The sequence below is a fragment of the Pinus tabuliformis genome, chromosome 6, assembly GCF_031772625.1.
Source record: "Pinus tabuliformis cultivar Carrire ecotype Pingquan chromosome 6, CPIR1, whole genome shotgun sequence".
NCBI classification, from domain to species: Eukaryota; Viridiplantae; Streptophyta; class Pinopsida; order Pinales; family Pinaceae; genus Pinus; species Pinus tabuliformis.
The window spans coordinates 994,544,835-994,560,726 of record NC_142292.1 but is presented as its reverse complement, the minus strand read 5'-3'; the positions used below and the strand labels follow the sequence as shown (position 1 = coordinate 994,560,726).

The following is a 15,892-nucleotide window of genomic DNA, read 5'->3' as shown; positions in this document are numbered from 1 at the left end:
ATTGTGCTAAGTACTTCTGAAGATTCTGCCATTTCGCTCTAACCAAATTTGCCAGCAGCAGATTTTGAGAAGTGATGCCCAGGCCACTTTGATCAATTTGTTTTTAGGAGAGGGACCAGGATAACTGTTTTTCCAAGTTGCAAATAGGACTGTTATTGTGGTAGGTAACTCGAATCTTGGATTCCAATCATCCATTAATTCTCTCCATACCTGAATGGAGAATTTACAGCTGAGTATAAGATGCGTGGCGTTTTCTTCTTATTCTTGGCACAAGGAGCATCTGGAAGGTCCACAGTAACCATGCCTCTGGAGTTTATCCTCTGTCAATATTTTCCTATGGCATAACAGCCAACAGAGGATATCGATTTTGGGCTGCGATTTGATATCCCAAATGGCTTTCCACGGGCCTGGATCGGGTGTCACGTTGGGGATAGAATCTAGTTGCGCATAGGCCTGGGCGATCGAGTAACCTGCAGCCCGATCACCCCATCCTCGTCTGTCTTTCTTGCGGCAGTGCAGGGGAGCAATGCCATTTAGCAGGACGCGGAGATGGTTGACTTCATGCTGGAGGTTTGACGGCACGTTCGACAGCTGCCAGCCCGCCCATTGCACCCCATTCCACGCTGTAATATCCCATAATTTGTTTATCCCTTTAGCCTTCATCCAGATTTTTATAGCAGTCACGTTTGGGCAGTCTTCGATTGGATCTCTATCCATGATTCGATCTGTCCATAGGTTAAATTTTTTTCCATTCTCAGGAATCCAATAGGCTTTGGATCGCACTAGTGGGGCTGCTTTTGAGCAGAGCGTGTTGAAAGGCAAGGTTCCTTGCGGAAGAGGCCCATCTAAACATCTCATACGTTTGCCTTGGAAGTATTTTCTCCAGATTGCTAACTGTTCCCAGCCAGGTTTGGGCGCTATTAGTCTCCAGAGTTGCTTGCCACACATTGCTATATTCTGCAACTGAAGTTTTTTAATATTGAGCCCTCCTTCCATCATGGGTTTGAGGATCGTCTCCCATTTTACCAACGGGAATCTCCTTTCATTGTTTTTACCCCCTTTCCAAAAAAAGTATCTGATATACTTCTCCATTTTTTGTAGAATGCCATTGGGCGCAAGAAGCACTGAGAATTGAAAAAGAGGGAGGCTGCTAAGTACATATTTTATGAGTATAGTCTTTCCTGCCATATTTAACCAGTTGATCCCCCATACCTGAAGCCTGATTTTAAATTTCTCTACCTGAGGCAGCCAATCTCTGCTGTAGGGGCGCTTGAGAAATATTGGCAAACCCAGATACTTAAAAGAGGTCCAATATTTGGTGGCGAAAAATCCAAGACATCTCGAGATGGAAGCTATCAGAGATGGGGGGGTGTTCCAACAGTAAATGTGACACTTACCCTTGTTGAGACTGCTTCCAGATTCGATGCAGTACTCGTCAAGGGCCTCTTTGAATTTTCTAGCTGAGTGGATCGAAGCTGCTCCAAGAAGCAGAGTGTCATCTGCGAAAAGGGCATGGTTTATATGCTGGACTCCCCTTGCTATGGATATCCCTGGGATCTCTTGCTCTTGCAATTTTTTGTTTAGATGAAAGCTGAGAATTGAAGCTTGAATAACGAACAGCAAAGGGGACAGAGGGCAGCCCTGTCTTAACCCTCTTGTAGCTTTGAAAAAACCTGCAGATCTACCATTAACTAGAGGAGCGATCCAAGGTTCCGATATGCAGGCCCAAATCCAATTAATAAACCTTGCTCCAAACCCAAATTTTTCCAAAACCTTAAATAGAAAACAATGATTAACTCGGTCAAAGGCGTTTGCTAAATCTAGTTTTATAGCCATACCTTGTTCTTTGCGCTTCTGACTTGACAGGATAGCCTCTTGGACAAGAAGAAAGTTTTCCACCAGATATTTCCCTTGAATAAATCCCCCTTGGTTCTCAGGAATGATTCTAGGTAGGATTTGCTTCAACCTGTTAGCAATGATTTTTGTGATCACCTTGTAGCCAATATTACAAAGGGATATGTGCCGAAACCTATTGAAAGCATTAGCTCCCTTTTCCTTGGGGATGAGGGCAAGGAATGAAGAGTTGGTTCCTCCTCCTAATTTCTGACAAATCTGCGATTTTTGAACCATTTTGCACAAATCTTTCCCCACTATGTGCCAGCAGGATTGAAGGAAGGAGGCGGAGAACCCATCTGGACCTGGTGATTTATCGGGGTTCATAGCAGCCAGGACATTTTTGACTTCTTCCATTGTGATATTTTTCTCTAGATGATGAATCTCCTCATTAGAAACGAGTTTGGGAACCCTGTCCAGCAATTGCAAATTATGTTGAGTATTCTCCTTTGCGTTGTACAGCCTTTTGAAATGTTGATGGGCTGCTTGTTTAATGTTTGTAAAATATTTGTGCGTGATATCTCCTTCTCTAATTTCTGTTATAGAGTTAAAGCATTTCCTGGATTCAGCTTGTTTGTGAAAGAAACTGGTATTTCTGTCGCCTGCCTTTAGCCATAGGCAGCGTGATTTGATCCTCCACGCTTCCTCTTCAGCCAGGCATGATTTATGATATTGCTGTTGGAGCTGAGCCTCTTTGTCTAATATGTCTCTGGTGATATATGCCTCTTCTGTTTGCAAGTAATGGGCTTCTAGCTAGTTATGAGCATTTTTTCTTTCAGTTGCCGGGTTGGCCAGGGATTTGGCCCAGCCCTTTAGCTTTAACTTCAATCTTCTGATCTTTTCCTCCCATATATAGAATGGAGATCCACTTACAGGCAGGGACCAACATTCTTTGACAATCTGCATAAAGCTTGATTCCTTGATCCATAAAGGACTGAACTTGAAGGGAATGGGGCCAAGGTCAGAGTGAGCTCTAAGAGTTAGCATAATAGGATTATGATCAGAGGTAATACAAGGAAGGATGTGCATGCTTGCATCTAAACCAAGCAAGAGGAACGAGCTATGAACAAAGAATCTATCCAACCTAGCAGCGATATGCCCGGGGCCTAATATTTTATTGGTCCAAGTGAACTTACCTGAGACGGGCTTGATATCGATCAGATCCCAATCTAAGAGGAGATCCTCTGCCCATTCCCTTGCCGGATCTCGCACGATACAGCCTCCTCGCTTTTCTGAAGAGTGCAACGTGATGTTCAGGTCACCTGCTATGATGACTTTATCCAGATTACCCAGCTCTGCTTGCTGTCTTAATGAATCCCAGCAGTCCTTTTTTTCTCCGGCGTTGACTGGTACATAAACATTAATAAGACAAAAGATTTCTTTTGTGATTATGTGCTGCATCTTTACCATCACCCAATGGATATTTGATACCTGTGACACCAATGAAAACCTACTTTCATTCCAGAGAGTACCCAACCCTCCGGATGCTCCTCGGGCTGAGACTGTTGTTACGTTTCTTTTTTTCCAGAGTTTTTCGCTTACCTGAAGGAAATCAGATTCCTCCATTTTAGTCTCCTGGAGGAGGAGTATGTCCGGAACCTCTATTCTAATTAGATTTCGAATAGCATCTTCTTTGATCTTGTTGTCCATACCCCTACAGTTCCAGGAGATTATTTTCATTATTTACCTTTTCTCGGTTGGGCTCCCTTGGAGCCTTGGTGCTGGTTTCTTGCTATCTTCGGCTTTTTTGCTAGCAGCTTCTCCAGTGTTGGTTGGCTGTCCTGTAGCTTGTCCTTGTACGTTTCTTGCTCTCTTTTTTCCCGATCCGTTTTGCGCCCTCTTGTAGATCTCCTTACAGAGGATTGGGACTCTCCTATTTCTCCTTTCTCCTCCGAGTCTTCTGATTCTTGGTCCTCCTCCTCGGGTACTTCAGGAGTTCCTTTTGAGCTTTCTGGAACTCCCATGTCTTTAAAGATATGATATGGAGAGTCTTTGTCTGGGGACACTGACTTTTGATTTGCTTCTTCATGTGGATCCTCTGGTTGGGAGCTGAAAAGTTCAAACCTGTTCTCTGGGGTAGACTTGGGTTGGTTTTGCTGGATCTGCTGAACTGGGTCTTGATGGATCCCTTTGCATGTAGTTCCTCCCGGCTTCTGAGCCTTGGACGGCATTTTGGATCATTTGACTTGGTTCCAACCGGCCTCCTTACCTTGAGTTGATTCATTCGCCGATGGGCAGTTCCTGGCAAAGTGACCATAAACCTGGCATTTCCGACATTTGAAGGGCAACTGTTCGTAGTCTAGCTTCTGAACATGCATCCAGTTTCCTACTTTGATTTTGATTGCCTCCGGGAGCCCCTCCTCAAGATCCACCTCAACGCAGATCCTGGCACAGTCATATTGGTCCTTGCTGTTTGCTCGGTCTATGAATTTCCCCAGAGCATTTCCGATATGCATCAGAGAATCCCAGTTCCAGCAGTGAACTGGGAGGTTTGGGAGCCTTACCCAGACCGGAACAGCTTTGGGGACGTCCACTTCTGGATCAAAATCAGGAGTCCATTTATTCAGGTATAGGCCCTGGGGGCCCATGAAGTAAGGACCGTTTCGAAAGATCATATCTTTGTCTTCTTTGGAATTAAATTCAAAAAGGAAGAATCCTCACCCCAGGAAATAAGAGGTCACGCTTTCTTTGATCAATGGCGCCCAGTTTCTTTTGACCCAGCTCTCTGTGGACTTGGGGGATGGCCATAGACCGGTAAACTGGCCTATGAGAGCTCGTTCGGATAAGGACAAAGCAACCTGTATCGGAGTTTTCGGAGGGAGTGAGATCTCGGGGATTTCGTCGATCCTATTTACGAATTTCGCCGCTTCAGCTGGTTTCTTCTTTGGCAGCCCTTCCAGAAGACGGCTGAACGCCTCAGCTACAGAGATCTTCGACGGAGGAGAGGGAGGAGCCTGGGGGGGGCCACCGCCGCCATGGAGGTCAGGCTAGCGGGATGCTCAAGGAAGGCGAACACCCATGGCCTGGCAGATCGCAGAGGAGGATCGCCGGACAGACCCGCACCAGATCAGGAAAGACAGGCTTCGTACAAGGCAGTCCAAGGGGCCGAGAAGGGCCGAGAGCGCGAGCAGGAGCTTAGCGGGGATCTCGGATCTCGGATCGCTCAACGCCAAAAAATATATGTTTAATATTTGTATTATGTGATTTTCACTTAAATTTTTATGTGAATCATTAAAAAAAACTCGGATTATTATTATTTTTTGACATAAAATTCATAAAAATTGCTATTTTTAAAACTTTTTTTGTTAAAATTATCTCATAAAAATCATTTATTTGACATGTCATTGTTAGCAAAGAAGTCTCAAAATGTGTATATTTTTTGTATATGTATCCAAAATGTGTTTTTTTATGTGAAATGTTAAAAATTATTGTTATTTTAGTGACAATTATTTGATGTGCATTGAAATATTAATTAACGATACATAAATATATAGAAAATTGCAATTTTAAAATATACTATGCAAGAAAACAAAGATCTCACTAAAAAAAATGAAAAGAAAAACAAAACAACACAAACTTGAAAAACAATTCAAAATAAATATATCAAGGAAGAAGAAGAAGAAGAAGACTACTTCAAAAATTGTTATATTTAAAAAATAATTATCCACACTTAATACATTAGAAAATTTAAAGTGATGAAATTAAGTCTTTTAAAAAAATGGGTTGATGTTTACATCAACACTTTCCAAAATCTGCTAAAAATCACTAACATTTTAAAAATAATGTTCATACTTGATACATATGAAATTTAAAGTGTCAAAAATATGCTAAAAAAATAGAGGTGTATTATGAATCAACACTTCTCAAAAGCAGATGATTTTTTGCTACCCAAAAAAAATGGTACCCGGTACAGTTCCCATTTCAAATTTTACATTGTTCAAATCAAATCAATGATCTAAGTGAATTGGTGCCTTGGCATAGTTCTCTAGCCAAGCACATCTCAAGGATCAACAGTCATAAGAAAATTAGAACCTCCTGCAAGTAGAAACCCTCAAATAGGTACCATGTGTCACCCTATAAAACAATCCATCTATTCTCTACTCTTTACTCATCACTCTTCACCGACAAAAAAAATCTTACCACACCACCAAGGAATTCTTGATAACCACAACATCTTAACCCTCCATTTTCAAAAGCAAGTTTGGGGTCAATAGGTCCTTGTGTTTCTTGAGGTGGATTATAAATTAAAATTTCTAACGACTCTAGTTTTAGGTGTCATCCCCTATAAGAGAAGCCTTCTATATAATACCTAGTAAGAAGTCGCCAAGTTGTGAAGCTTTTATTTCGATCTTGCCATCCCTCCACCCCCAAAATGAATTTGTGTCACTTGCAAAGTTAATGCTATTTCTAGGACAACAATTGCAATTAAGTTTACCTTTATTCTAATTTGAGTAGTTTATGAACCTAGATTATAGTTATAAATTTTGGATAATGCTAAAGTGGTTTTTCAAATTTAGAAAACTCAAAAACCCCATTTCCTTTTCAAAATTTGAATTAGTCCTCTAATTTTCTTCGGAAAGGACTACATGTTTCTATTTCAACTTTCAAGATTTGGATTTTGGCTATGTTTTTTAATGTACCATAATGTTCATTACGCCATAGTTTCTTACTTTTCTTACTTGGCCATTCATATATTTGTGATCCTCAATTTGGGTCACAAGAAGAAAACTTGATTTAAATCTAGAAAACCCAATTTAGTCTTTATAATAACACTAAACATGCAGATATAGAGGATCCAGATATTTCTAATTGCAAATTTAGTTGTCTATAAAAGTTAATAAGAAAATGGAATTAAATAAATAAACTAATGCCTAATTGAGTTCACACCCAATCGTTCATTTTCAAAAGATCAATTTCATTGAGAATTCATTACTAAAGCAACATAAACAACAATAGAAATTTTGATATTTATTTTCAAGATCTACTATTGCATTTTACCATAATCTTGAACCATCTATGCTAGTAAATTTGTTAGCAAGAAGTTGAACCCATAGACATTTCATGCCACATGAGAATTTCGCAAGAATCTTCCATGAATTCATGATATTTCTATGAAACAATTCTATCTTGTCTTACAACTGTGTAGGTTCCTTATATTATATGTTAAGCCCCTATACTACTAGTGTAACCCCTTATTGTTATTAGTACAACCCACTTATTATATTGATGTACCCATGTAGTGCCCATATTGTTACTATTGTGCCCCATAGAAGCCCACTATTGTTATTATTGTGACCTTACATTATTATTGTTATGTCGGCTCTGATTATGTTATGACCCCTTAAACTCCTATATATAGAAAGGAGGTCTTTTCATTTGTATCATCCAAGAATCGTTCATTTATGTAATGTAAAGTGGGTTGCCCCCTCGAAGAGGCTGAATTCTAAGGCGTTGATCTCTCTTTTCTATCTTTTTGTGAGCTGGTTTCATAACATTTGGTATCAGAGCTTTGGATTCTAGGGTTTCGCTGCTCCAAACAGGTCATTGTGGCATTTTCACTATAACATTTTTTCTGCAACGTTTCAGAAGCTAAAAAAAACCCATTTGAGAAGAATTAGCGCTGAATCTCGGGTCCGAATTTCAGAGATTTTTGCGCTATATTTGCGGAGATATGATCTGAGGAACTTGGTCCTTTTGCAGACACCTGAATTACATTCCAAACAGGTGACCTAGGGAAAATCATCATAACTTTTTCTCTGAGCATTAGATTGAAATCTCATCAGAAGGTACAGAAAGAGGACGGACTGTAGTTTCTTGTATATATTTTTTAGAGCCAAAGGTCGAAACAGTGACACGTGGCACTTCATACAAGTTCGCTCTTCTGGAAAGGTCTATAATCAGGTCATCTTGGGAGATTGTGCATAACTCTTTCTTGGAGAATCCAATTTGGATTAGACTGGTGGCATTGGAAAGAGGACACAGAGGGCTACTATAGGTCACAATTTTAGAACTTAAAGATCCGAAAGTACAGAGTTACAGTCGTTTCAAGATCGAGCTCCTAAAATCAAGAAAAAGCAAGATGAGGAAGTTTGATGGCAAGGATCCGGTAAATTGGATACTTCAGATGGAGCAATATTTTGATCTACATGGTGTACCACTATTACAAAAGGTATGTATTGCATCTTCATATTTAGAACCGGATCAATTTTTTTGGTATGAAGGGCTTTGTTCTCGTAAAAAACTTGTTACGTGGTCAATTTTCACGGAGGAAATGATAGCACATTATGAGGATACAAAGAGCAACACCTTCTTTAGAGCAACACCACAACAATTGGAAAGAGTAAAAGGGCTTTGTGACATAGTGGAAAGAAAAATTATGGAAACCAGGAAGCATACCCCTCACAACTATAAATATGGGAGTGTTGTTTCTCCTAGCCTTCCACAACCTACAAGGGTTACACCACAACAATTGGAAGAAAAAAGAGAAAAAGGGCTTTCTTACAATTGTGATAGAAAATGCACTAAAGGTCATAAGTGTGCTGAGAAGAAATTATTTTACATAGAATATGAAGAGGAGGAAGAAAAGGATCAAGAAACATCAAAAGAAGAAGATATACGCCAGGACCCCACCCCGGAGAAAGAAGAAATGAATCAGACCATATCTTGTAAAGCATTGGCAAGAATTACCACTCCTCAAACTCTCAAGATAGAAGGACATATGAAGAAGAAAAAGGTGCAAGAAGTGAAAGATCACATTGAGAAAGAAGAAATGAATCCAACCATATCTTGTAATTCATTGGTCGAAATTACCACTCCTCAAACTATCAAGATAGAAGGACATATCAAGAAGAAAAATGTTCAAGAAGTGAAAGATCACATCGAGCATCAAGAAATGAATCCGACCATATCTTGTAAAGGATTGGAAGAAATTACCACTCCTCAAACTCTAGAGATAGAAGGACATATCAAGAAGAAAAAGGTTCAAGTAGTGAAATATCACATCGAGCATCAACAACAAGTTCTCCAACTTTTAAAGGATAACGCCACTTTGGTGCAAAATCAAACGAAACAACAGGTAGATCAAAATTGTAGTGAAAAATGTTTTGATGTAGGTGATTGGTTATTTTTACTGCTACATCTCAAGCAAGCTATTTATGAGAAGGAAATGTTGGCAATACTACATGCACTTAAAAAATGGCGACCTTACCAAATGGGAAGACTCTTCAAGGATGAGGATGTGGAAGCATTGTTTTGTGCTATTTCTATTATCTAACCAGATTGGATAAACAAAGCAAGGGATGAATGGAAGAAGGACAAAGAAGTATGGCCACTTATTGAAAAGTTGCAAAAGATCCCAATTCAAACAATATTGCCAGAAATTGAAGAGGAAGGAAAAATCATATTGGAACCTGGAGCAGTCACAGAAACAAGAACCCGACAGCTACGAAATCGATCAATTTCATAGTATCTCATCAAGTGGAAGAACTTACCCGCTGAAGATTCCACATGGGAGGACAAGAATTTTATACAGAAGCATCAAGAACTACTCAAGCGTTGAGGACAACGCTTTTTGAAGGAGAGGGGCATGTTAAGCCCCTATACTACTAGTGTAACCCCTTATTGTTATTAGTACAACCCACTTATTATATTGATGTACCCATGTAGTGCCCATATTGTTACTATTGTGCCTCATAGAAGCCCACTATTTTATTATTGTGCCCTTACATTATTATTGTTATGTCGGCTCTGATTATGTTATGACCCCTTAGACTCCTATATATAGAAAGGAGGTCTTTTCATTTGTATCATCCAAGAATTGTTCATTTATGTAATGTAAAGGAGGTTGCCCCCTTGAAGAGGTTGAATTCTAAGGCGTTGATCTCTCTTTTCTATCTTTTTTTGAGCTGGTTTCATAACATTATAACATGTTTCAATCAACTTATTGTGGGTGGAATAGTGAATAAAGTGATTGAGTACATAAGTAGAACACGAAATCCTATAATTTATTATGATTATTAACAAATTTCCAAAAAGTTAGGCCTATAGTCTAGTAAATTGACCAGTTTCATTGTGTCCTTGATAATCAAGCATGAGAATCTCTCGGGATGGAAACTTACACCTTTTCTAAGGAATAATCCATTGTAAATTAAAATCAGAATTTTGTAATTTAAAACAACAAGACCCTAAAATACCAAAAGTAAATAGTTGCCAAGACATTAAGTCACTAGTACTATGAATTCTTAGTGGGATTCTTCAATACTTTGTCTATCCTTAAAAAAAAAAAAACAAACAAAAACAAAAGAAAACAAAAAAACTTGGACAATAAGTTTATCGTCTTTTCAAATTGACTCATTGTGAAATATATTTCAACTTTCCTTATAAATTTAATTTTCTAAATCTCATTTAAAACCATCCCAACATTACCATTGTTCTTCAACGATGTGCATTGTTTAGATGTTTATTGTTTATATAGCATAACCTTTCACAATTTCTCTCTTTTATTCACGAACTCTAACCAATTTCTTATTGGCCATCCTATTAAATGTCATATAATGCACAAATCCTTATAGCATTGGATCATGTTGGTTCAAAATTGATTCCATTTTGTGTTTTTCTTTCTAGGTGAGCTCCTACAACAATACTAAATATTTTATTATGGTTTGAAATTTATGCATCCCTTCAAGTAACATGAAAATTAGTTTCTCTCTACAAAGGAATGTAAAAACCATAAGACTTCCATCTAAAATTTGCTTCCCAGTACCTCACATTAGAACCCAATCATCAAAGTTCACAACAAATGCATAAAACTTTGCTTAGACCAAAATCTTTCAATTGTTGTGCCTGATAGTTCCATATGAAGGTTACTTCCACACAATCTCATTTGTCCTAAATAATTTAACAAAAGTCATGCTAGGATCATAACAATATGTCCAAAAGCTCCATTATCAATTATATCCCATGAATGAATGTGGCTTTTGCGTCTTACACATAAAGAGATAATAATTAGTTTAGTAGTTATCCCATGAGTATGAGTAAATACATGTAAAAGAACAAGATCAAGGGACTATTTGGCACCGATTACTTCAAAAATTGACTTTTGAGGTTAAATTCTTCTTCCTATATACCTAAAGAGAAGTTTATAGTTTCCAATAAAAACGCAATAAAGATAAAGCCAACTCTCTCTGTTAGAACCATCAAGGAATATTTAAAATAAAGCAACATCCATAAGGTCACAAAGGTCACTATAATTACCTCTAATCATTATCATTGATATGTAAAATTCCATGGATATTCTAATAGAATAGTTCATTACAACAAATTTGATAAAATATTGAAATCTTTACTACGAATGTTACTTCCCTTTAGATTTTAGATTCTTTATTTATCAGTTGTATGCTTAAATGGATAAATCAATTAAAATGTGAGAAATATAAAACAAAAATAAATACATGAACCATCCACAATAGACACAACATTTTCCTTAGGAAACCATTACAAGAGAAAACCCAGCTAGTGTTAACTTTTCATCAATTGTTCTATGCCACAACTACTACTTCAACAATATCCAATAGCAGCCAATTTAACAATTTCCACTTCTTCAATTAACCAATGATTGTAGATAGAAAATAGATAGAACAATTAAATAATTGCACAATGAAAGACAAACAAGAGACAAGAGACATAATATTTGGTCAATGACCAAGGAAAAACCCCACTATGGGGGAAACCCTTTGCAATTCTTCTTCTATTAGATTGCCTTCAAATGTTCAGCAATAGAGAGAGTACATCATCCAAGAGTCAAAGTTAAACTTTGACTAGTCAATATCTACAACCAATATCCAACATTCAATCCTGTCAAAACGACATGCTATTTGTAAATTTAGAGACAAGAGAGAGAGTCAACAAAAGTCAATTGTAATTATGTCCAAGTCAACAACAGTGAAGTTAGCACTAACCAGTCCACAAAGTAAACGGTCAACCTTCCAAAAGAGCTCAGCCAAGGCAACAATAAATGTGGCCAGGAATGATGGTCAAAGTTAACCCAAAAAACCTCAAAATAGCTAGTCAAACTCGGTCAAAGTTTTCACTTGCTTTTGCGGTCACACCTACGATCAGCGCTGAAGTCAATGTTAGTCAACCTACCCAAATTTTTGTGCTCTGCGTGCCCTCCAATGCGGCATAGAGAAACAAAGATATTCCACCCAAAAACACAGTCAAATATGGTCAAACAGACCTTGTTCAATGTTGATCAATGCCCAGAAATAGTCTTGCAATTCGGCCCAATCAAAAGATGACTTTTGTCTTTTGCATGTTTGAGAGATACTTTGCAATTTTGAGTTGTATGAACCAATAGAATAAGGAGAGAGAATATATGTTGTGAGTTGATGAGGTGCCAAATGAGGAGGTCTTGTCTTGTATTTATATGAGATGGAGGAGGGTTAATTTGTTCTAATTGATTGCAAGTTGACCTTGATAAATTGTGAAACTCTGGGATTGACCTCAAAATCCCCTTTCCCTTATCCGAATTGAGTGCTTCAAAAGTCAATTTTGGTCCTCTTGAAAAGAGTAATTCAATGCAATGGTTGGAATTTGTCATTGAGCTACCAAATTCACACTCCCTCTCAACTTGGGATAAATTCCAACTAAATCATGTGATCATCATATGTGTCTTGTCATCATGTCATGTGCATCCCTGCTCATCTCTGCTTGTCTCTTCTCATCTCATGCTAAACATTCTCGAATCTAAAGAAGAAGAATTTCTACAAGGGAGCTCCATCTACGACCATGTCTCTATCACCATCAGGGAGATTCTGCTACCACCCGGAATCATCATCATCATCATCATTGTCATCTTCATCATTGGGGAGCCATGGCTACCACCCAGAACCAAAGACTATGGACGAGACCAACCTACCCCAATGCGTAGGGATCAAACTCTATCCTAAAGTCCCTGACAATAGGTGATCAACTTACCGAAGGTAAGGATCACACTCTACCCGATTATCCCTAGTCATCCATCCTAACCCTAAAGAGTTAGATGGTAGAACACAAGCATCCACCAACTTGGGCGAGATCCACCCACTATAAGGTGTAAGGGTCACAATCTACCCTAAGTCCCTCAACCCATTGGCAAGATGGGATAGGTTATCCCACGGAGTGGGAAGGATGCTAACTGGGGCATACTCTGACTAGGGGAGATCTCAAGTCTCAACATCTTATCTATTAGAGGTCTCTCATCCCCAGGAGCCCTATAGCTCCATTCCTAACCCTGGGAGCTCAACTAGGTGGGAAGAGCACTGCTCAGTGTTCTTGCTCAACCCAAACCCTTATTTGAAAGAGTCGTCTCAACCATTCCAAGTTGATCTCTAAAGACTAAGAACTTCCATTTCGACAAAGCCTTGGTGAGGATATAGGTTATCTTCTCATCTACCTAAATGTAGACGAGTCTCATAGGTCCTCTCTGCACCATGTCATGGATTTAATGATATTTGATCTCAATATGCTTAGACTTATCGTGAAACACAAGATTCTATGACAAACGAATCCCACTCTTGTTGTTGCAACAGATGATTATCGTGTCTAGAACCTACTCAAATAGCTCTCCTGAGAGCTTCCTCAACCAAATTTCTTCACAACTTGCCAAGTTGGTTGCAATATACTCACTCTAAACAGTATTAAGTGCTACGGCTTTTTGCTTCCTGCTCATCCACGATATCATGACAGATCCCAAAATAAAACAACATCTAGAGGTACTCTTCTGATTGACAACACTACTAGCCCAATCTGCAACTACATATCCATGTAGCCTAATGTCTCCTACGACATATCTCAGTCCAAGGCTAATATTCCCATGTAGATATCTCAATACATGCTTGGTAGCAACCCAATGTGCATGGTGAGGCTCGGTTATACTCTAGCTCAAGGTGTTAACTACAAAGCATATGTCGGGGAGAGTGTTCACAAGGAACATTAGAGCACCAAACAATTGTCTATACTTTGAGGGGTTTTCTAGGTCTGATCTAGCAGCCTCTGCACACAGCTTCTTGAAATTCATCTCCATAGGTGTAGCCAAGGATTTTCACTCAACCATGTCAAATCTTTAGAGAAATTTTACAACATATTTTCCTTGTGAAAGGAAAATATCTCTTGCTATTTTCCAAACCTCAAGTCCTAGGAAATAGTGCATCAAACCAAGATATTTCATTTCAAATTCAGAAGCCAAATCCCTCTTACATTCTAGAATGAGAGGGTATGCACCTGTTAAGAATAAGTCATCAAGATATAATACCAAAATGAGAGGCATAACTTGGATGGTTTTGAAGTACAAGTTTGGATCAAAACTGCTCCTTGTAAATCCCAGCTTCATCAAGTAACTGTTGATGCAAGCATACCAAGCATGAGGCGTTTGCTTCAATCCATAGAGGCCTTTCTTTAATCGAGATACATGGGTCTTCATGTCATGAACTTAAAATCCTGGAGGTTGTTCACATACACTTCTTCTTACAGCAAACCATGTAGGAAAGAAGTCTTCACATCCATTTGATGAATATTCCATCCCTGACTTGCACCAATGGATACTATCGAATGAATGGTAGTATATCAAGCCGCAGGAGAAAACATATCATCATAATATTCTCCCTTTTTTTTGGGAGAATCCATGGGCTACAAACCTTGATTTTTATTTTTAAATGCTTCCATCAACCCCATGCTTGATCTTATAAAACCATTTGGATGTCACCATTGATCTTTCCTTCGGTCTCGACACAACATCCCATACATCATTTTTCATAATAGACTCATATTCTTCGGTCATGGCATCCTTCTATACTTTTCCCTTCACATCTTATTCAAATGTATAAGGCTTAACTTGAATCATATTAGTCATAGAAACAACATATGCTTGGTACCTACATGGCTTCTTGCTTTCCCTGAAAGTTCCATGAGTAGTGGCATGATTCTCAACATCCTGTAGTATTTCCTTAATCCAAAGTGGTTTATTCCTCATAGGGGGATCGCATGGAGGAGGATTCAAGGGGTCCACAGCTCCATGGGATCACCAATGATTTCCTTCTCAGACTGAGGCACGAAAGGACCTTCTAGAATATCCAAATCATCACTGTTGTCTTCAAGAGGAGGAGGTGAAGGGAGGTCCCTTTCTTTTCTAAGCACAACATCTTCACTGAATGTTACATCCCTGCTAATTTCAACCTTCCTTTGACCAAAAATGTATATTATAAATGGTTTAGAATCTTCATTATATCAAACAAATGTACCTTCTCTTCATTTGGATCTAGCTTGTTTCTTTTGTCCTTCAACACATGGAAGTATACGAGGCAACCACAAATCCAGAGATTACAAATATCTGGCTTGATACATGTGAATGTTTCCTTGGGGGTCTGTTGTAGCAGCTACAACCACCCTCCAAAATTTTGGCCTGCACCCAATTTCGGAGCCTCCCTTCAGAGTTTCACTTGATGACTGCACACACTCGGGTTCACTCCGTGAGTTCGTGTGAGTCCTTGCATCCGCCTTGCTTGTTCATTTCATTCAAGTTTCTGCATGCTGGTGTCTAATTCATGCTTACAACCATGTTTTGGTTATGCTCAAAATCTTCGCTTTGTATGTGCTTGTTGTGTTCGTTATGAAAGCATCTGTCGCACTCACACACGAAGTCACATTCACTATCACGCAAGTGTCATCTCGATCAATGAACGGTCAATCGCGAGTGTCGTGCTTGTCACTTGCACCGTCAATCAGTCATGTTGAACATGTGTGTCTGGATGGTTTGAGTCGTTTCGTCATCGAGTCATGAGAGTGTGTGTTTGCATGATCACCTATGCATATTTCGATTGTTCACACACTTAGTCATTTTTGCTGAAGTTCTGATGACCAGACTCCCCTTTGACAGTCGAACCATCACCCCACCATCGAATCGATCGAATATCAACTAGAACAGCACCGAAGCATCAAGCAAGTAGTTTTAGGTTGCGCTGCCCGC

The 15,892-nt window shown here is 39.0% G+C and overlaps 2 protein-coding genes across 2 annotated transcripts; both read right to left on the bottom strand.

Annotated features, from left to right (window-relative positions):
• Positions 1 to 258: 258 nt before the first annotated feature.
• LOC149262339 (uncharacterized) lies at positions 259 to 4,064 on the bottom strand. The gene is made up of 4 exons (XM_089377566.1): positions 3,763 to 4,064; positions 3,436 to 3,547; positions 3,030 to 3,324; positions 259 to 2,621 (listed from the first exon to the last, which is right to left on the bottom strand). Exons 1-4 carry the CDS (start codon positions 4,062 to 4,064, stop codon positions 259 to 261), a joined length of 3,072 nt encoding a protein of 1,023 aa, XP_089233692.1.
• Positions 4,065 to 4,070: 6 nt separating this feature from the next.
• On the bottom strand, positions 4,071 to 4,481 carry LOC149262338 (uncharacterized). Its single transcript, XM_089377552.1, has one exon. It carries the CDS (start codon positions 4,479 to 4,481, stop codon positions 4,071 to 4,073), a length of 411 nt encoding a protein of 136 aa, XP_089233678.1.
• Between the last annotated feature and the right edge of the window lie 11,411 nt (positions 4,482 to 15,892).

Coding starts and splice junctions, on each gene's coding strand:
- LOC149262339 (XM_089377566.1), bottom strand. CDS start 4,064: ATGCCGTCCAAGGCTCAGAAGCCGGGAGGAACTACATGCAAAGGGATC. Junction 3,548..3,762: donor GAGAAAGGAGAAATAGGAGA/GTCCCAATCCTC, acceptor CTGGAACTGTAG/GGGTATGGACAACAAGATCA. Junction 2,622..3,029: donor CGATATCAAGCCCGTCTCAG/GTAAGTTCACTT, acceptor ACTTGCAAACAG/AAGAGGCATATATCACCAGA.
- LOC149262338 (XM_089377552.1), bottom strand. CDS start 4,481: ATGGGCCCCCAGGGCCTATACCTGAATAAATGGACTCCTGATTTTGAT.